Genomic DNA, 21,532 nt, shown 5'->3' on the forward strand with positions numbered 1-21,532 from the left:
TTATTAGTGAGGTCCTTGAAAACTAAGCTTGCTCATGTCTTACTTGCCTGAGGCAAATTCACCTGAGACATTTTAGAAACAAAACTGGAGCTAAAACAAGTACAAATGTACCTGTTTGGGCTTTTTAAGCATCTGGTACCGTGAGTGCGGGGTCTCAGCTCTTGCCCATTTACCTGACTGCTCTTGCCCCTGTGCTTTCTGAGGGGGCCACAGCATCCCGGGTCTTTTCAGGACCTTTGGGAGAAAGCCCTGGCCCTGGAGTCTCACTCTCCCGGCTGCAGGGTTGCAGATACCTAACTAGTTTCTAGTGGTTTCTATTTTCTTATTTGGAAAATCGAGACTACATGAGATGACATTCCCCAAAATATTTAGCACGCCCTAATATACTACACGGAAGTGTGGTATTTTGTGACACTGTCATTGTTTTTATACATCACCACCCATTTAAACCTCCAATTGCCAGGTTTCACTTGCTCCTACATTTACCCGTTGCACCATTATTCGACACAAACCCATTCTAGTCTGTTATATCAACTCTGATTAACCTTCACAGAACCCTTTGACAGCGCGTATCGATCGTAATGCGTTTCTTCCTGACCTTTCTGGGCCTTCTGTGGCCCAGTTCTTTTGTATCTAGGAAATAAATTCTTATCCTATGTTCCCTGTTGATATCTTAAATCACAGCTTTTGGTCAATTGTTTCATACTTTGTGTGATATTTCAGTAATAAATATACTGCTGGTAGTACTAAGTCTGTTTCTCTTTTTAAATCATTTTAGCTGTATCTGACACTGTCTTCAGCTCTACTCTATCACACATCTGTTAAACCTTTGAAGGAATTTTTAGTTACATTAATTTAAAAATAATCCTATTTATACAACACAACATTTTACATCTTTCTTCCTTTCATGTGTTGTGATTTTCAGCCAAAACACAGAGTTACGATTATGAGTTTACGTTTGATGAATTTCCGTGCTCATGATATTCTCCGAATGGTACTCTCATGGTTGGCAGAAAGAAAATGATCACACTATTATGAAAATCAAGGGTGCTGATGAACAAGAGAAGACTTATGAAAAGACAAAAAGCTCCTCCTTCTCTTAAGATACACCTCGACCTCAATAAGCATAAAGAAAAGTAAGGAATTATCATTTATCACTTAACATTGAGCAAATAAAATATGCAAATGGAGTCATGCCATGAAATTCTATTTGTGCTCAGCAAACCCGTTCTGAAATGCTGGTTCATACCCGCTAGCAACTTGCGTGCTGTGGGGCAAGTTCATTAATCTTTCTCAAGTTGAATTTTCCTATCACCAAATGGAGGTAATAATGAAAACTGCTCGCAGCGATTCAGGGAGAATAAACATGATACGTTTTAATTACCGTTAGTGCATGCATGGCATGTCCTAGGTACTCAATAAAAGTTAATTGTTTTAATATGTAAAACAATTGCAGGCTATTGTAACATGCTCAAACAACTGCAGTATGTGTAGTTATAATGTCATATAATTATAACTTACTTCTAATATTTAATTTGACATTACACAGTAAGTTGGGATTTGCAAAACTTGATCTAACAAGTATTGTTATGGTTACTATTATCAAAACAATATCCAACAAATATTGTTGTGGTTACTATTAAGAAAACAGGTTAAAAATGAAATATAAATATGCCAAACACAATTAATATAAGTACTATTTATATATTAATGCAAAATATCAATATATAACATCTATATATTAATGTAAGATATTAATAAAGAATTTAAAATGTAATAAACATAAAGTGCCTGTTTCTGTTGTTATATTATTAAAGGATAGAACATTTTTTTTCCTGAAACTGTGCTGATGCTAATAATCATGGTGACAATAATTTCTATTTTATGCATGTCCGTGTTAGATTTGGCACTGGGCTCAGACACATAAATATCGTGTCTCATATGCAATCTTCCAAATACCTCCGTCAGCCAGGTGTGAGTGCCCCCTATTTCATTTGGACACGCTGACCTGGAGGGCTGGAACAGCCGGGCAAGGCTCCTGGACACTCAGGGGCGGGGCCTCTCTGACCGGCCATCCCGCCCCTTCCACCTGCTCCATGCAGCCCCAGGTGTGCAGGGATGACGTGCAGCCCTGGGGAAGGGTGGCGAGAACCAGAGGACCCCACGTGCTCCTGCGGTTTTCACTTTCTTGAAGTGAGGAGTAAATGTCTGTTCTTCAAGTGTCCTGGTGTTTCTCATCCCAAGCTCATCAGAGGTCTCAGCCACCAGGGAGGGACATTTGTTAGAAGTGGCAGTCAGCTGGACACAAGTGCCTCAGGGTCCAGAGAAGCGGTGCCAGGATCACAGAATCAATGACTCAGGCCTGGCCCTGAACTTTTCGGAACAGACAGGAATCCCAGAGGGCAGTGAGCGGGTCTGAGGTGCGCACAACTGAGTGACAGCGTGAGATCCAGGTCCTCCCTCTGTGTCTGTCTCATCAGCTCCTAAACTAACCCAAGGATCCAGGTTCCTGAAGCCTTCAGTATTGGGAACTTTACAAGCAGCGTTTCATGGAGAGAACTAACCATTCTTGGCAAGAGGCCTTCACTGCCTGAACTAAACCTCTTTTATTGAGTTTTAAATAAAGGCTTGGTGACTTAGTCAAAGACAAGGACATACAAATTTCCTGGTGAAACTGAGGAAATATTCATGAAATTTCAGTTTTAAAATGGTGGAGCATGGAAAGTCCTTTATATCCAGTTCCACTTGAAATCATCAAGTCTTCCTATAAACCGCTGTAACGTTCAGGAAATTAAGGTTCTTATATTTTCCACAAACCTGTACTTTACTGGGTAAACGACATTTGTTAGAAGACTGTCATTTTTAATAAGCTGTATCTCAGACAAGAAGCTGAAACCTTGGGATAACAATTAAAGAAATGAGAGTAGAAAGGGCTCAAATATGAGACTTTCTGTCACACTCAGCAAGTGTCACTATCTTTGTCACTATCTTTGGCTCTCGGTGGGAGGAATTGTCATTCCCTTCTCGAAGGAGGAGACTGAGACTCAGAAATCTCACCTCCTTGCTATCCAGTTAGATACTGGCAAGCAGACGATCACTTCATAACTCCAAAACCAATACATTTCCTAAACCTATAGCTACTTTCTGGATAAAAGAACTTCTAAAACAACATACGTAGTGGCCAAAGATTTATAAATTGCAGCTAGAATATGAAGACCAGAAATGTTGCTTTTAGTTAGAGAACTATAATTTTTAAATAAACTTTGTAGAAATTTAATTGGTAGAATAGATTTTCCAAGCAATGCAAAGAAACCAAGGTGGTCCTTCATCTTGCTTATGTTCCTCTATTGGCATAGGCTGGCACTGCTGCCTTGAGTGACAGAAACTGGCTGGACATGGAGGCTCATCCCTGTAATCTCAGCACTTTGGGAGGCTATAATGGGAGGATCACATGAGGCCAGGATTTAAGACCAGCCTGGGCAACATAGCCAGACCCTCTCTCTACAAAAACTACTAAAAATTAGCTGGGTATGGTAATACACACCTATAGACCCAACTATTCAGGAGGCTGAGGTGAGAGGATTGCTTGAGTCTAGGAGTTCAAGGATGCAATGAGCTATGATTGATCACACTGTCACACTCTAGCTTGTGTGACAGAGCAAGACCCAGTCTTTTTTTTTTATTGCAGCATATTATGGGGGTACAGATGTTTAGGTTACGTATGTTGCCCTTGCCCCACCCCAAGTCCGAGTTTCAAATATGTCCACCCTTCAGGTGGTGCGCATTGCACTCTTTGTGTATGCAAATATCCGTCCCCTCCTCCCTCCTCCCCCCTCCCCCCCCTGCCCAACATCCAATAGATGCTATTCTTATATGTGCATTTATGTGTTGATCAGTTAATACCAATTTGATGGTGAGTACATGTGGTGCTTGTCTTTCCATTCTTGGGATACCTCACTTAGTAGAATTAGTTCTGGCTCTATCCAGGAGTATACAAGAGGTGCTATATCAACATTGTTTCTTAAAGCTGAATAGTACTCCATGGTATACGTATACCACATTTTATTAATCCACTCATGTATTGATGGACACTTGGGTTGTTTCCACATCTTTGCAATTGTGAATTGTGCTGCTATAAACATTCGGGTCCAGGTGTCTTTCTTATACAGTATCATTTGCTCTTTTGGGTAGATGCCCAGTAATGGAATTGCTGGATCGAATGGTACTTCTACTTGTATCTCTTTAAGATATCTCCATATTGCTTTCCACAGAGGTTGCACTAGTTTGCAGTCCCACCAACAGTGTATAGTGTTCCTTTCTCTCCACATCCACGCCAGCATTTATTGTTTTGGGACTTTTTGATAAAGGCCAGTCTCACTGGAGATAAGTGATACCTCATTGTGGTTTTAATTTGCATTTCCCTGATGATTAGAGATGTTGAGCATTTTTTCACATGTTTTTTGACCATTATTCTGTCTTCTTTTGAACAGTTTCTGTTCATGTCCTTTGCCCACTTTTTGATAGGGTCGTTTGATTTTTTCTTGTTGATTTTCCTGAGTTCTAAGTAGATTCTGGTTATCAGCCCTTTATCAGATTTGTAGCATGCAAAAATTTTCTCCCATTCTGTAGGTTGTCTGTTTGCTCTTGTGACAGTTTCTTTGGCTGTGCAGAAGCTTTTTAATTTGATCAGGTCCCATTTATTTATTTTGGTTGTTGCTGTGATTGCCTTTGGGGTCTTCTTCATAAATTCTTTGCCTAGGCCAATGTGTAGAAGAGTATTTGCAACATCTTCCTCTAGAATTCTAATAGTTTCACTCCTTAGGTTTAAATCTGTCACCAAGCGTGAGTTGATTTTTGTGAGAGGTGAAAGGTGTGGATCCTGCTTCAGTCTTCTACATGTGGCTATCCAGTTTTCCCAGCACCATTTATTGAATAAGGATTCTTTTCCCCAGTGTATGTTTTTGTCTGCTTTGTCAAAGATTAGGTGGCTATATGAGGACGGTTTTATATCTGGGTTCTCAGTTCTGTTCCACTGGTCAATGGCTCTATTTTTGTGCCAGTACCAAGCTAAGACCCAGTCTTTAAAAGAGAGAGAGAGAAACTGGAATGCATAGGAAAGCCATGTTAGGATAAAAACAAATGTATTTCTGCCATCGAGAAGTAGATTGCTCCTTTGTACCACAATTACAGCTTCCTCAAAGTAGACTGCCAGTAGATTAAGTTTGGTGGGTTAAACAAAAAGAAAAGCAAACCACTAAATTACCTAAAAACTTATAATAATCTCATTGGAGACACAAGTGATATTTTTTGGATTTGAAATCTGAGATTGCATTTGTTTAATAAACCATGATTCTGTAATAAACAAAGCAATAAATACATTGACATTTTAGAAAGACTTTTTTACATTTATAATCAAATGTATCATGGACACATATTCCAGTAACTAAATAAGAAATATGCTACACTCTTGCTTAGTATAATTTTTTTCTTTCATTAAACTGTTTTGAATGTAATTATTGAAGTCAATCCACAATGAGAAAATGAATGATGTGAACTGTTTTCTGAATTCTCCATACAGCAAAGTGTTTGGAAACTAAAGTGTAAGATCAACTCAGATCATTCATCCCCATGATTTCCCAGCAGGTGAGACACACCTTGACATGGAGGGGCAGACCTCAGTGTACAGACATCATGCCACCAGGAACAGGGGACAACATACTTCAGTAAGCATAAAGCTACCGCCTTTGAATGGTTCTCCTAGACCATATGAATATTCACAGATATACCCATTTAAAATTATTTAAAATAAATACTTTTCAATTTCAGCATCTGAAATATCAATAAATACATAATCCTAAACTATACCCTTAAATTTTCATGGTTTATAGTTGATGGAAAGTTTCCCATAGTTCACATGGGAAGAACTGTCTCTATAATCAATAATAGATTCTACTAGAGCTACTACAGTATCTTTGTCAGTATGAAGGGGAAGAAATGTAATTGAAGATCCCAATAACAAAAATCTCCTTGGGCCTGGTGTAATATTTGACAAAGCACCTCATAACACTCTCCCTCTCCTGAAATTTCCCAAGGCTATCTGGGCCATGTGGTTTTTGCATCTCACAAAAGCAGGCTTTACAGCTACACAAAAACATCACTCAGCCTCATGAACCAAGAGATGAAAGTGATACAAAGGCCAGCTGGAAACACCAGCCAGGACGCCAAGCCAGACCCTCTCCTGCTGAGTGTCTCCACCAAAACACTGGCCACCGTCCCTCTGTGTCCCCTCTGTGGAGCCAGCACCAGGGAAGGGGGAAGAGGTGAATGCCCGGCAGGTGTCAATACTCAGTCATTCTTACAGAAGACAAAGGAAGAGCAAGAGCAGGCCTTTTGAAAAGAGCTTGAGTAAGTGGAATTTTATTAGACAGTTTAAAGTATCAAAAGAAATATGACCTGCTAAGGCAGAAGACAAACAAAACCATAATTTCTCTTATATCCCCTCTGAATAGGCACCGACTCACTCTGAACACGGCTCCATGTAGTTTCTCAGTCCCCAGAGTGTGTCAGGTTCTTCCCATGGCGTTCGTTCTTTGCCTTGGTGGGGACGCAGCATGGGGACATTACTCCACATCGCAAACCAAATGTAGTGACCGTAGTGAAGCAGGCTGAAGTTTTTGTCATAGCTCAGAAAGCAGAACTGAAAAACTCCTAGGGCAGCTTATCCCGTATGTGAATACTTAATTCAAGAAGCCTCTAAGCTACTCTGAATTTCCAGTATTTTGTTTAGACATTCTCATTAACCAGAGAAACTCAGATGATTAGTGTGTGTAGAGCACCTAGTGGGTGCCCGTGTTGTGTTTACAGAACGCTTAATATTTGCAGAACATCCAGCATCTGCCGAGATTCTCATGTCTGTGGAAGATCTAGTGTGGGAGGGTCCCTGGTGCCCACAGGGCGCCTACTGGGTGGGGGGCACCCAATGTCTAGACATGTCACATTTTCAGAGCATTTGGTACCTTCAGGGCATAAAGTGTCTGAAGAGCACCTAGCACAGGCAGAGCACCCAGTGTGTGCAGAGCCTTTGCGTGGGTAGAGAATTTCGTATCTGCTGCGTGTGGACGCCCAGCTCTGGATTGTGGGCTGCATGTGAGGAGCAGGCTACTCACCACGTTGCAGCCCGCGCAGTCAGGCCCATTCTCGCAGGTCCTGCGGCGAGCTTGAATGCCGCCCCCGCACTGGGCCGTGCACCGTTCCCAAGGACCCCAGCCTGTCCAGAACATGTGTGGGGGGCACAGCAAATGCTCATTGCAGTATCTGTAATGAGGAGACCAAGAGGAAAAGGAAACTGATTAGTGCCGCTTGGGGTCACTGACATTTCCACTCTCCATCCGTGTGCCAGATGTTGAACACATGGGCATGCTCTGCGTGAAGGGGCTTTTGTACTCAGAGTGGTTGCACAGTACAGGAGGCAGATGTGGCGCTGGCCATGCTGTGTGTGCACAGACAATGGGATGCACAGCAGACAATGAAGAAGATGCTAAACTCACAATGCAGGATGGATCTTCCTGTGCAGCCAATTAAAGGAGAAACAAAACAAAACAAAACCCTTCAAACAGACACTCAAAAATAAGAGCGTACAGAAAATATCTAAGTAGGGCATTTATCTTCTAAACATAAACATTGAAAGATACAGTTGTTACAAAGTCAGCATAGCCTTATTTGGAATTCATTTCTCATTCTTGAATCAAATAAGTCCTATATTTATATCAGGATAAGTTAAAGAGAAGTTAAAACAAGACATTAGCATGAAGGTCCACGCTACATATGACTTAGGTTATTGTATTTTTAAGTTTATGTGTTGGCTCTCACAATGATGCCAAACAATCTTAATTTAAAAGACCACCAGGTATTCAAAAATAATTGAATTACTATGCAATTTTACAAACATTAGTCCCATTTTTCAGTGATTGAATGCACGTCTATACTTCTACATAGACATTCATTTTGCCAAATTATAGCCAAATACCCACAGCCTCCGTTAGCCCTATAGTGAGTCACATTTCTCTTGCATCTTTATTTAATACTACAAGTGAAATGAAGTGAAGTGAGGGAGACAAACAGACAAAAAACAAGAAGGAGACAGTCTATATAGCTATGACCTATAGGTTGCAGCTCATAGGAAGGAAGAAGTTACTCTGAACTTTGCTAAATGTCGTGAGACACACTGGTGATCTAAAGCAGCAGTTCCCAACCTTTTTGGCACCAGGAACCGGGTTCATGGGAGACAATTTTTCCACGGACCAGAGGGCAGAGAGGTGAGTGAGGCAGAGCTCAGGTGGTGATGGGGAGTGGCTGTAAATACAGATGAAGCTTCTTTTTCTCACCTCCTGCTGTGTGGCCCCCAGTCCCTAAGTTTCATGGAAGACAATTTTCCCACGGACTAGGGGTGGAGGGTAGGAGATGGAGCTCAGGCAGTGGCCCAGTTCATAAGAGGCCACAGACCGATACCAGGCTGGGGACTGCAGATTTAAAGGACTATTTAAATTTCATAGTTCATGTACTAAGCCCAGATCTAGCTTCCAGAGAATAGTAGAAAGCAAGACTTTTTCTCACGTCTACCTCCCTTGCTAGGCCATCTGCCGTAAGAAACAGGAGGCAAAGGTTCTGACTTGCTGGCCTAAGTTGGCACCTTTATTGTCATCATTATTAAGAAATGCTCTACCCTGCAGGGCACTAGGAAAAGAGAAGCACAGAGGGCTTTCTCATCGCAGGTGTTCACAGCCAAAGATAAACACAGTGAAACGGACACAGCTCAGAATGTGCAGGGAAGGAAACACTGTCTTAGTATACAGTGGTATCACTGTGCTCTATATGTGGAAAATGAAGTGCATTTCTGGAGTAGAAAATAAAGGCAAATGGTAGCCAGCAACCAGGGAAAGGAAATTGCAGAGTGTGGTTTCCTGACAGCAAATGCTGATACGATGGAACTGTCTTTCCACCAAGCCAGAAAAGCTCCATGGAGAATGTGAGGGAACAGGTACCCTGTGGAAAGCAGAAAGCAGCCGACCTGAAGGGTGCCCATAGGATGGGACGTACTGCACACCTGTTGCTGTTCTGGAAAAGCATGGAAGGTAGAAATGGGAAGAGTGAAGTAAGAAAAGTCTTTTCTTCTTTTGACAAGAAAAAAGCAGAAAAAGGCAACAGGAAGTGGAATGATCTATCTTTACCAAATAGGGTGGAAAAACTTGAACTCTACAAGGAACCTAGAAAGTTCCACAGAACTCCCGAGATAAAATAACACCATCAGAGTTAGGTTGAAGACTGGTCTCTGAGGGTTGGTGTCTCATCCCGAGGGTGGCTTGGAGCCCCTCAGATTTGAAGAACTCCTTCTGTTTCAGTATGGAGCCTGCACCTCCACAGATGGGGGCCACCAGCAGGAAGAGCCGATGGAGCAAACACCAACCAGAGGAATCCAGTTGACAACCCCCAAGCTGGGTAAATATGACGGTGTTGGGGAATGTGAAAAGAAGAGCTGAAGATGGGGTTGGGTACAATATAAATAAGATATGGCCACTGTGTGGGTCTATAGAAAAACAAACAAACAATGGAGTCCAAATTCTTCCTTCCTCTTCCTTCCAGGGAGAGACAGCTGCTGTGTAGGGGCCAAAGGAGCCCCCAGAGAGTTGAGAACCAATCAGGCAAACAGTTAAGTTTTTCTAAACTTTCAATGACAAGAACAACCAAGGTAATGGAACAGTTAATCGCTGTTCTTCATCTTTTCAATTTTTAAGACAACAGAAAAGCATTAGGTCTCCCTCTTAAGGTAGTAACTATAGTCCCCTGCAGTCATCAGAGCTCAGGGACAGTGGATGTTCTCAATGGAGCAGGAAAAGGGAAGAGCCTTCTAATTCAGAGAGCACGGCCTCCAGATGGAAGAGCCAGGATGAAAGTGAGGACACAGTAGATGAGAAGAATTTGACCTCAGGAGGTACGTGCAAACGTGGAGAGTCACAGTAAGTAAATATTAACATATGTGCTGATGCATGGATCATGCCAGGAGGAAATTGACATTTGTTTTGAGAACACATTTTGAAGAAGTCAAGAAAACTCAGAATAGCAGAACTCTCAGCATTTAATTAAAAATATCCACGTGTAGCTCACTGTGGGTAGAACAAGAAGGAGAAGGCCATCTCCTGTTACCAAGCTGATTGACTGACATTTAAAAGGTATGGACTTTCTAGACAACTTGACCCTAATTTCGGCTTTCACACTCGAAAACAAAAAAAAGGTAAGGAGGGCAATGGAAAACCTTACTAAAAGTGCTTATAAAACCTTTGACTTTCAATAAAAAGCACAGCAACTAGGCTACCATTTTCCCATGGCAAAGGAAATCATGGTTCACAAATACTTTCTCTCATTTGTCTACAACAGGCCACCTCTGAAAATGCTCAGCATGTTATAGTTAAAAATCTACTCCAACCTGGGCATGTGGCTCGGAACTTTCAGCCACATAAATTATCTACTGGCTGCATTTTAAGGTTGTTGATAACTTGTCTTCCTTTTATTTTTTCTTTTTCTTTCCTCTTTCTTCTTCTACAGTATCCATGACACAAGCCACACCAGGATCTGTTAGGGTGTCACCCTCTGAAATTGCAGCACCTCTAACAAGAAAAGTCAGAGGGAATAGAAATTGCTAGGCTAGCTCTGTGTCTCCGTGTCTGGAGTTTCACTAAGGAATTCACCCGGGAAGGGACTGCTCAGAGGAAGAGCCCTTGTGAGACCTTAAGTCTGGATCCTCTGCAATTGTGAGACAGTGTCCCCCTCCCCCAACAACAGTGGGGCTGGGAAGTCAGTTCCCTTGACATCTCTGCTTGTTTAGGATTTTTATTAATTCATGGATAACATACCTACACAGTGGGCCGGCAGTTGGTTCCTCCTTTTTCTAGACCTCAACATGCTGCTGACTTAGACTAAATAATGAGCTAAATGTTTTGGAAATTTTCTTGGCTCTCTTGAGTTTCTAGTTTCTTAAAGCATTGAAAGTCACAGATGCATTTCATGATGCATTAAAAATTAAGATTTTAATTTTGCCCATGACTGCTCATTTCCATTTTGCATTTAAAAGCCAATTAATGACCCAGCATTGTTTCTCCATAAATTATCCATTTTTCCACAAACCTAGTCTCCATGAAAATAATGGTCTTTCATAACTCCACATAGAAATCGCTGCCACGCACTGTCGGGGAAGGTGGGCACACAGTAGAAAGCTGAGGGTGTGACTGTAAAACCTTTTGTTACAACTTCAGAAAGATAAAAGAATCAGAGTAGCATTTAGTCACACAACGGGTCCTCTCAAGAGCAAGTGTGTGCCTCACAGATCCTCTCAGTCACGCCAGAGGCCTCTAGTGAGCTTGAGGTCCCTCAGCCATCTCAGCAGGACCCCAAGGCAGAGAAAGGAAACTGACAGAGGACCGTGAGTGTGGTTTCTGTTTAGTGGAGCAGACCCCAGGGAAATCCACTGAAGACCCATAAAGTTTATCAGAAAGTTATTTCCACAAAAATACCACCAGCTGGGACGGAAAGGAACAGAGAAAGTACAAATGCAAGGCTGCCAGCAAACCCACATTCTACTGGAAGGAAGGAGGCTGATGAGCCCACCCAGCTGCACGCGCATGCCCCCTTCAAGAGAAGGGAAGGATGATTCAGGAAGCAGAACTAAGAATCCAGAAGGCAGAGCCAAGAACCATGAAGCATCAAGCCCGGGCCCTGAAACTTAATCACACAACTCCTAACACTTGCCCAGCTAGACTGAAGAATTGCTACAGAGCAGTGATTCTTCTGTAATTTCCAGCCCCCTGCATTTTGAACAGAAATATCTATAGCTATCATCCTTGGCCTGTCCCGCCATTGTACGCTGAGTGTGTTTTTGGCAGATAACTTGTCTCTTTTCTTTTAGAGATTGACAGATGGGAACTACACTCCAGGGAGCCTCATCCACATCTGGGCCTGATTTACATGATAAGGTTCTGGACTTTAGGGAGATGATTAAATGGAATAAGACTTTTGGGGACCTTGGGAGTGGGTGAAATGTGTTTTGCACATGGGAGGAGGAAGGAAGAATGGGTTAGGGATAGGGTTAGAGAATCGAATGTGGCACACAAACTCTAGACGACCCCAAGGATCCTGCCTCCCAACTTCACACCCTGGGTCAGCACCTCCTCTGAAGTGTGGACAGATCCTGTGTCTTACTTCCAATGGACAGAATACGGCAAGGTGATGGGATGTCACTCTTGTGATTGTGTTACATAAGATCACAATGCCCATCTTGTGAGGAGACTTCCTGGCTGGGTTTGAGAAAGCAAGTGACCATGCTGGGAAGGCACATTTGGCAAGAAACTGAGAGTGGTCTCTGGATAACAACTAAGTAAGAAACTGAGCTCCTTGTTTTGACAGCCCACAGTGAACTAATACTGACAGCAACCAAAACAACCATGTTGTGTTGGAAGTGGGTCCTTTCCCAGTGGAGCCTCACACGAGACCACAGCTCTGACTGATGCCTTCACAGAAGCCTGGTGAGGCCCTGAGCAGAGGGCCCAGGTAAGCCAGGTAGGAACTTCTAACACGTCAGACTGTGAGACAATAAATGTGTTGTTTCTCCTGCTGTGGAACTATTGCTACACCGCAGGAGGAAACTAATACAGATAATAACCTTTGCATTTTGATATTTACAGAGGTCCATTTCTTCTTCCTTATTGGTAGCCTCTTTGGGAATCCGTGCTTATACTCAGCTCCTGATACTCAAGAAAACTCTTTCAAGGAAATTTCAGAATAGAAAAAAAGTGTCTATATGTCTAAAGTACATGTAAAAAGTAAGTTAGATTTTTTTCAGAAAAAAATAATGTGAATACTTCTGAGATTTTTGTTGCAACAAAGCTCTGACTTAATTATTCCTCACATTGTAGATTTTGTCCCAGATGAGAAATAACTAACTAGGGAATCTTTTGGGAGAATTTATTCATTTACTTGTGGCCACTCAGAACATCTTTAGGGGTGATGGTGTTTAAATGGCATGATATAATTTTATTAATGCCTCTACATGCCCAGCCCTTGGTCTTTTATGTTCTCATATGGAGACCATGGTCTACTTTAATCTTGAGTTTAGTTTTCAAATATCTCCATTGTTGGAATCATGATGATTTTTCCTTTATATTTCTTAGGTGGAGAGACCCTCCACATAACATGGCAGAGAAATCTAAGAACCTTTTGCTTGTGATGGCCAAGGAAGAAACATCAGGTACTTGGTTTATCCAGTTTTCACTAACCTCTTGGTTGTCCCCAGAAAGGCTATTCAATAGGAAGGTTTAAATTTCATAAAAATCTTACAAAGTCCCTGTTCTTGCCATCCATCTTTTTATTATTTAAATTCAAATTGTCCTCCAAATGCTAATCTACAAATGAACACTTCTTCTGCAGAAAAGGAACATTTTAAACACTAGTCATCTTTTTTCCTGATCTTTTTCTGAAAATGTAGCTTTATGAAAAATCATGTGGATACAGAAAATATCCATGTGTTAGCCACATATGTGTGTGCTCAGCCTAGGAAACGTAGTAACACATGTTAGGCTTGTGGCAGTCCCTCCATTCTAGGGAAGCCTTTGTACACATGGAATTGATTTTGCCTGAATGGGTTGTACAAGTTGAGTATCCCTTATCCAAAATGCTCAGGACCAGAAGTGTTTTGGATTTCATATTTTTTCAGGTTTTTGAATATTGGCATATACACAATGAGACATATTGGAGACGGGACCCTAGTCTAAAAACAAAATTCATTTATGTTTCATATACACCTTATACAGATAGCCTAAAGGTAATTTTATACAATATTTTTAATAATTTTGTACATGAAACAAAGTTTTAACTGCATTTTGACTGCAACCTGTCACGTGAGATCAGGGGTGAAATTTTCCACTTCTGGCATCATTTCAGTGCCCAAAAGTTTCTGATTTTAGAGCATTTTGGATTTCAGATGAGGGCTGCTCAACCTGTACTATGTGACAATTTATAGCATTTAAAAACTTCCAACCAATTTTAAATCATACAAGGCTTGGAAATAGCAGGGAGACAATTCTTCTATAATAGGCTTTCCCACATACTAACTGGTGTTAGATAGAAAATGACAGGCCTGCACGAGACTGTCCCAGGGGACTACTTAAAAAATGACAAACCCTGCTTTGTAAAAATCACCTTCATTTCCCTCTTAGTCAAAAGGAATGAAATATTAATTGGTCAGTGAGAAATACAGTGAAGAAAGAAAGGAATGATTCCCTTAGGAATGATTTTAGGTCAAAACGAATACCTAATAGAGAACTACCTTACAGTAAGTCTGTTGGTTTTGTTTAGATAAATACTAATCACACAGCAAATATCTACATACGGTATTTTTCTAAGAGGCTCCACTGAACTCATGTCACCAAATAAAAGCCGACTACATTTTAATTAAAAGGCATTCAGAGCCATTCAATACATTTAAGTCATTATAGCAGAATAATCATCTCAATATCACTGTGAAATTCACCTACTTGAAGTCTTTCCCAATAGTGATAAACTGGAATATGCATAAAATAGGCAAGAAAGATTCAACAATCACAACTGCAGAGTTTGAGGCTGAAATCAAATTCGAATTTTACATAAAGAAATGTATTGTTAAATCCAAGACTAAACTGAAATGTTGACATGAGGTGCTAAAAGCTTAAAACAGATATGGAAAAGAATTCCCATTTTGGGTTGCACGGCAGCTTCATTGAGGGAATTTATTAATAGACTAGTGAGTAGTTATAAACACAACTAAAACCCTGACTATGTTCTCACCTGCACTCCAGCTGCCTAAGTGAGTTCAGACAAAAACTTCACCTCACAGGCCCAATAGCTCTCGGACATGAAACCTTAGTAGGTCTTCCTTGGATTGCAGCTTTTGAAACTGGTCTAGTTGAATTCTCATAAGAACCGTCGTTCTCCAGGAGACCAGCACAGAGGTGCACGCGGTCCCTGGGCCTCGGATGCCTCGGAAATTGCTCAGCTGAGTGGACCCAACTGTGCAGGCGCCAGGGCAGCCCAGCAATGCTGTCAACGGGAGGCTCTGGTCAAAAGTAAAGGATGTCAGAAAAAGAAGAGGGCGATTCAGCTCACCAGAAAGGGATGCCGCAGACAAGCTAAGCTAGATCCAGCTACAACCGCTGGGAAACAGACCTCACTGGGATGGGAGTAACCGAGAGGGTGACGATGCTGGGTGCAGAGCGGGCACCTACCTTTCCTCGCGGTTCTGCCCCACGCACACGCGGCCCCCGTGCCGGGGAGTGGGGTTGCTGCAGGAGCGCTGCCGCACCTGGAAGCCGATCCCGCAGGTGGTGCTGCAGGGAGACCATGACGTCCAGGGGGTCCAGCCTCCGTTCCTGGGGGAGAGGAAGCAATAGGATCACTGGGTCACCCGGCTCCTGCCTGCATCCATGCCAAATGCCCATGTTCCAGAGGACCATCTGCCTGTGGGGCTGCTGGGAAGAGGGGTCCCAGGGTGGGACTGAGGGACTGTGCCCTGTGAATCCCAATTACTTACTGTCAGTCCCCCGCCCACAGGCATCTGATTTATAGTCAAGATAAGAAATTTGGGAATAAAGTTTTAAGTGCACTATAATTTTACATGGGCTATATTAGAAACCATTAAGAAACCTGAGTTATGAAAATATTAAACGAAGAATAATGTTTATTACTGAAAAGCATTTAGAAATGAATTTAGAAATGAATCCCTAAACCTCTAGACTAGAGTTTATAATTTTTTCACCTGTATTATATCCTTTATAATCTATGAAAAGTACATCTTTGAACAAAACGACCACCTGAAACTGTATATAACGTTTTCTTTTATACTCTATTAAAATCATAACTCTCTTGACAGCAATCATATTGATAAAGAGCACTGTGATGTTTGCATACTGTTGGAAGCTTTAAAACAAACTTTATAAAAAATGAAGGAAGGAAATTTAAATTCAGATTCTTGGCTATTTTATTTCAAATTGACAAAGATATAAAGAGTATAAGGAGTGCAAATTGTATATAAATATAGTATTTACATTATTATACATATAGAATAATGTAGATACATAAAAATATAAAAAATAAAAATAAAGTGAACCATTTTTTAAACAGTGGTTTATAAAATAAACTGTTATTGATTGCTAGAAGAATTTTTTTAGTATTGTATTTTTTCCTTAAAGTGCCTATATTTGGATTGTTTATAATTTAAAAATCTCCCTTAGCAGTTTGTTCCTACTATTAAAAAATAAGTTATAGGTATTTTTAAAGATTTTATGTGTTAAGATATTTATTAAATTCAGATTCCAAACTCCACATAGATGGCCTACTGCATGTAGAATTTTTTTTTCTACATCTGCAAAAACATATGTTTCTTTGGGTATCTGTCACTCTCATCCATCAACCTAGTAGAGATCTATTTGCATTTCCTTTGGGAAAAAATAAAATAACATTACTTCTCGGTTTTACTTTATTCATTCCTTTAAGAACATGTAGGTCCACAACTATGCCATTGAAGGTCCAAGTGTAAATAATAAGTTGATTATATAATTTTTAAAGTAATTTCAAATAAAAATTCTTCCTGAAAAAGTCTTAGTGTATTTCATATTTCCCTACTTTATTTACTGAAACTTGGTGATATAAATAAAATATATTTTATTTTATGTATAATAAGCAGCTTTATGTATAATAAGCTGCTTTATGATAATTTAACTAAAATTACCACAAAATAAGACAGATCCTCCCATTTTCTCATAAAGGTAATTAGCTAGTATCTTATACCCTGTTACCTACAATCATAAAATTTATCTAAGTAATTCACTGAATTACATTCAAAACTTAAATAGCAATTTCAGCACAAATAACATAACATTTTTACTTTTAAAGTTTCTTTATATGTGAAAAAAAAATTTTAGATAATGCAGAAAAGAGTGCTTTTGAAATTGTTTGGAAATTCTTAATTTCTTAAACCATTTAACAAACATGGAATTTTATAGTATCTTCCATTTACAATACATGAATCATGTATACAGGGCAGAAAATAAATAAAAGTATATATAAGTAATAGGAATATAATAAATGAGGAGATAAATGAATTCCATTGTATATGTATGTACTCATTATATGGACGTGGGTTTACATACTTGTAAATGCCACTTAGAGGCAGACACAGTGGCCAAAGAAACAGCATACAGCAAGCATATATCCGCAGGTGGACCACTTTTATGATTGACAGTACAAAGCAATCACCTTATGTATTTAAAGCATCACTAAAACTGGTTCCCTTATTTATTTTCTAATCTTAAAATAACCACTTGTAGTATTGCAGCTCTGCTTAGAGAATGACTTTCCAACTAAACAAGTTACAGTAATGCACTTGATAGGCCTTTTTCCCATTAAACAGGCCTATCAAGTGCAGGCCTATATGAGAAAAGAGTATTAGCTACTTATTGTAACCTTCCAACAACAGCAGTTTGATAGCTTTTACAAAGTTTCTGCCAGGCATCGATGGAAACTACTTAGTTTTATAGAAAGTATGAAGTGCATAAAATACTGTTGATATGCCCATGACCTCTGTAATGCAAAATAAACTAATCTCTGTAGCTATATTTGCTCCTTTCAACTCTGTGGTGTGAAGTGTGTGAGCAGAGGGCAAAGTTTGCCCTTTGTACCTGCATCTTCCTCTTCTGCCTGCTCCCCCCACCTTATCGAGGCCTGAGTACTTTCATGCCCTGGGCTCTTATACAATTTGATCACCCAGTCTGAATTTCACTGTCCTGAGGTTTTTTTGCATTTTAAATAGGCTCATGAAAAGAAGATAATACGTCTTAAAAATACCCTAAGTGAATGAACAAGTGAGGAGGGAGCTCGGAGACTGATTTCTGAAGCTTTCTGATGCTTGCTTAAAATATCTGTGTGGTCATCTACTACAGGTGTAGGGAAAGGACGCACACTGAGCAGAGTTGAAACAAAAAAATCTAACAAACAACACAATAGGAAACAGGAAACCCACTCAATGTTACATTATTTAAGCTGTTCTCCTGGTTACTCAGTGCCTGATGTTAGTTAAATTGGGTGTTCTGAGTTCGGATGTACCACAGAGCAGAGATTTTTTGATCAGAGACTTGGCTTTTCCTATCTCCTAACTAATGTATTATGTTCTACCAGTAAGGGACTATTAATGCATCTATTGCAGAAAAAGATTCTTAACTAACATGGATGTTTTCCTCAAACAAGCCAATCATATTGTGCATTTTAGAAATATTTTTCCTAATCTAATGATGAACATAGGAATAGCTTTAGATCTATAATCTAATTTATAGTTTAAAATTTCATTCTCCAAATCAGGTAATTTTTAAGCAGTAAATGTCTTTGTCCTTTTGCCACCTTTCTATCCCAAAGGAAATTCAGTCTGTGTCATGAATGAGTTCCCAAACCCCTGGGGAATCTGAGTCTAACACACGGCAGTACGCCCGGAGGTTCTGAGGGTCACACCTGGAGCAGTTGGCGATCTCCATGCTGGGACCCTCACACTGCCAGCCGCCACACTGCGGGGCCGGGCTGTCACAGGAGCGGGTTCGGCAGAGGCAGGATCCCACGGCACTGCCATCTGTATGCGTGCAGGGCGTCCACGGAGACCACGTGCCAAAGCGTCCATCCACGGTGAGATTCCTGGTCTGGGAAGCAAAACCAAGTAAGGGTGTCAGGAAGGGTGAAAGCCGTAAGCCTAATAGAGTAAAAGATCTCCCCAAAGACAATCAGAACCCCCTCGGAATACTTTTCGTTACAGTTAGAAAGAGACGCACGAGGGAGTGTTTCAAAGCAAAGCAGCAGGGGCCATTGGCGGGGATCATCGTTGCAGAGATGGGGAGGGAGGAGAAGGAAGGAGGAGGAGGAGAAAAAGAGGAGGAGGAGGAGGTGGGAGAAGGATAAAGAGAAGGAGGAGGAGGAGCAGGTGATGTAGGAAGGCTGAGGAAGAGGAGGAAGAGTGAAGGATTCTAGTGACTGGGCAATCGGGTTATGGCAGAATTGTCCACTAATGTGGGAAATCCAAGAAACAGGAAGAATTGGAGTGAAAAATCATAGCTATATGACCCTGTTGCATGTTTATGTATCTTTGAAAACTAAAAGATTAGTGATGTAGTTACCATTTAAGACCAGGTGTGGCTCTAGTATCACCTCAAACTGGCAACGTTTAATCCAAAACACATTTAAAGAGAGCCCATCAAGCATCTGGAGCTCTGCTCGCTGTTATCCCAGTCAAGCCTGTGCCTTAACTATGCTCTGAGAGTTTGTGGGCCAGTGAGGAGGAGCTAGACACGTGCTTATTACCGTGCCCAAAATACAGTGATGTAGCCAGAGCAGGGGCTGTGGGAGCGAGGAGGGGACAGGCGACAAGCTCGAGGGGCCAGGAAGAACAGTAAGGGCCTGTGTTGAGTCTTCAAGGGTAAAGGAGCGGCAGGGTAAAGGCGCTAGCAAGGCTGAGGGGCACACGGGCTGCTCCCTGTCACTGGGGGTCAGCAGGGGGTTTTGGGGGGAGCCTTATCAGACTGCAGGAGGAGCCCCAGGCAGGGCCAGCGTGGAGAGGTCCCAGGGCGCATGGTAGAAGGCAGCCTGTGAGGGCACTGCAGGGGACGGCGTGGGCTGGCGCCACCTGGCATGTGTGACCAGCTCTGGCATGGCTAGGGCACTGGCGTGTGCTGGGGGCATTGGAGACTGGACGACTTCCTGCCAAATCTGATACGCAGGTCTGCCCTGGAGCTAGGGATCTGCCAGGAGGAGAGACTCATAGAGCTAAGCCCTAAGTCACCTGCCCAGCAAAGGGGTCTCCCCTCCAGAAGGGTACAGGAACAAGCTTTAAAGTCCAAAAGTCCTAATTTTAAAAAGGAAACTTCAGCATCTCTTGGAAAAATTGACAAATGAAGAGATCTGGTGATGAGTGAATTGCATGCTCTAACCTCAGCCAGAGATCCCCCCTGAACTGTTCATTACATTTGGAAAGACTCATCGTCCTCGGGAGAAACAACTATATGGATGACACAATTAATTTGGGGGTGGTCACAGAATATACCCATATTTCCTGATTCCAGAACAATGCCAGTGCCAGGTTTTGTGTCTAAAAATAGAGGCAAGCTTTACTGTTGATCCATCATTTCCCCAAATACAACAGAAACTAGTTCAACGTTAAATGTGTCCGTTTTTTTCTGAGATGCCTGATTGGCCATATTCAACTGCCACAATCATGAATCTATCCCTCCTCCTTTCTAATCAACACTCTAAGGTTTGATTGTCAGTCCCCTGCCAGGCCTGGCTCTTTCTCTAAGAAGCCGTGGCAAAGTGGGGAGAACAGGGCTGCAGCGTCCGTTAGAGCAGTTCTAAGTGACCCACTGGGTCCTGCCCAAGAGGGAAACATCCCCATTTCTTGGGTCTCCAGGATTCCCCTGTCTGGTAAGATAAAAGTACCACTCCCACTCTGACCATAAGGCTCCCTAGAGACCACAGTTTTCTACTTGGAGAACCTAGCCTTGCATGACAAGGTGATACAAGACACTAACTACGCAGATTCTCTTGTTAAAGAAGCAAAGACCCCGTCCCTGGGATTTTCAATATGCTTTCATCTCTTTGGCAGACCTCTCTCTTGCCTCCGGCCAAAGGAATCCTGTGTCAGTGGATAAGGCATCAGAAGTTACTTGCACTGTGACCTAACACTGTACCTGTCCCAACAAATTCTCACATGCTTTTACTCTCAAATTCCTGCCTGCTACACAAACACTGCTATTATTGTTTTCACTGTTAAAAGCACAAGTCTCTTGTCCATAGAGCCAGCATCAAGGTATAGTCATGATCAGACAGAATGTCTGTATGATAGTTACACAATATAGGCCCACACTACTGTGGTTGTTGGTACTGATGTGACTGTCATTGTTTGCCCGTGCAGTATTGTCAGTCTGGGGCAGGGCGGAGGTTGCCATGGGGAACCTACAGAACCAGCTGCTCCTCCACGGCTGGGCCCTCAGGGTGCTGAGCGGGGCTGACCCCTCCCCGCTGACCTCCAGGGAAATTTCTCCAGGGGAAAGAGGAGTGAAAAGAGAAAATGTCACCCGAATACTGTCAAGTGGTTGGCATGAGGCCCTAACAGAAGGTCAGCATGTTAGGTGGGTCATGTGGAAATAATGCCAAGTTCCATTTTGGTTTTACAAACACAAGTAAGGTACACGTGCCTTTCCCGTGGCTCACAAGTGACACCCCCACCTCAGACAATATCCAGATCTGCACGACCAGGAACTCCGTTCCCAAGTGCCACAGATCCGTAGTCTTCCTACCTGCCTCTGACATGGAGGGGGGTGTTTTGCCAAAAAAAGGAAATCGGGGACAAGAATTCTCACTAGGGATGAGAAGAAAAGGGGGTTCTGCTGCTGTTTGGGGCATTGTCACATTGAAAACATTT

The 21,532-nt window shown here is 41.8% G+C and overlaps 1 protein-coding gene across 1 annotated transcript in view; it reads right to left on the reverse strand.

Annotated features, from left to right (window-relative positions):
* The window catches only part of SEMA5A (sema domain, seven thrombospondin repeats (type 1 and type 1-like), transmembrane domain (TM) and short cytoplasmic domain, (semaphorin) 5A), a 410,707-nt gene that overhangs the window by 71,539 nt on the left and 317,636 nt on the right, over window positions 1–21,532 (reverse strand). The window contains exons 14-16 of the mRNA XM_012653137.1: window positions 18,580–18,761; window positions 15,306–15,449; window positions 7,167–7,314 (exon numbers count right to left, since the gene is read on the reverse strand). Coding sequence (XP_012508591.1) covers window positions 7,167–7,314; window positions 15,306–15,449; window positions 18,580–18,761 — 474 coding nt within the window. The remainder of the gene's footprint in view (window positions 1–7,166; window positions 7,315–15,305; window positions 15,450–18,579; window positions 18,762–21,532) is intronic.

Source organism: Propithecus coquereli, unplaced genomic scaffold (assembly GCF_000956105.1).
Source record: "Propithecus coquereli isolate 6110/MARCELLA unplaced genomic scaffold, Pcoq_1.0 Scaffold413, whole genome shotgun sequence".
NCBI classification, from domain to species: Eukaryota; Metazoa; Chordata; class Mammalia; order Primates; family Indriidae; genus Propithecus; species Propithecus coquereli.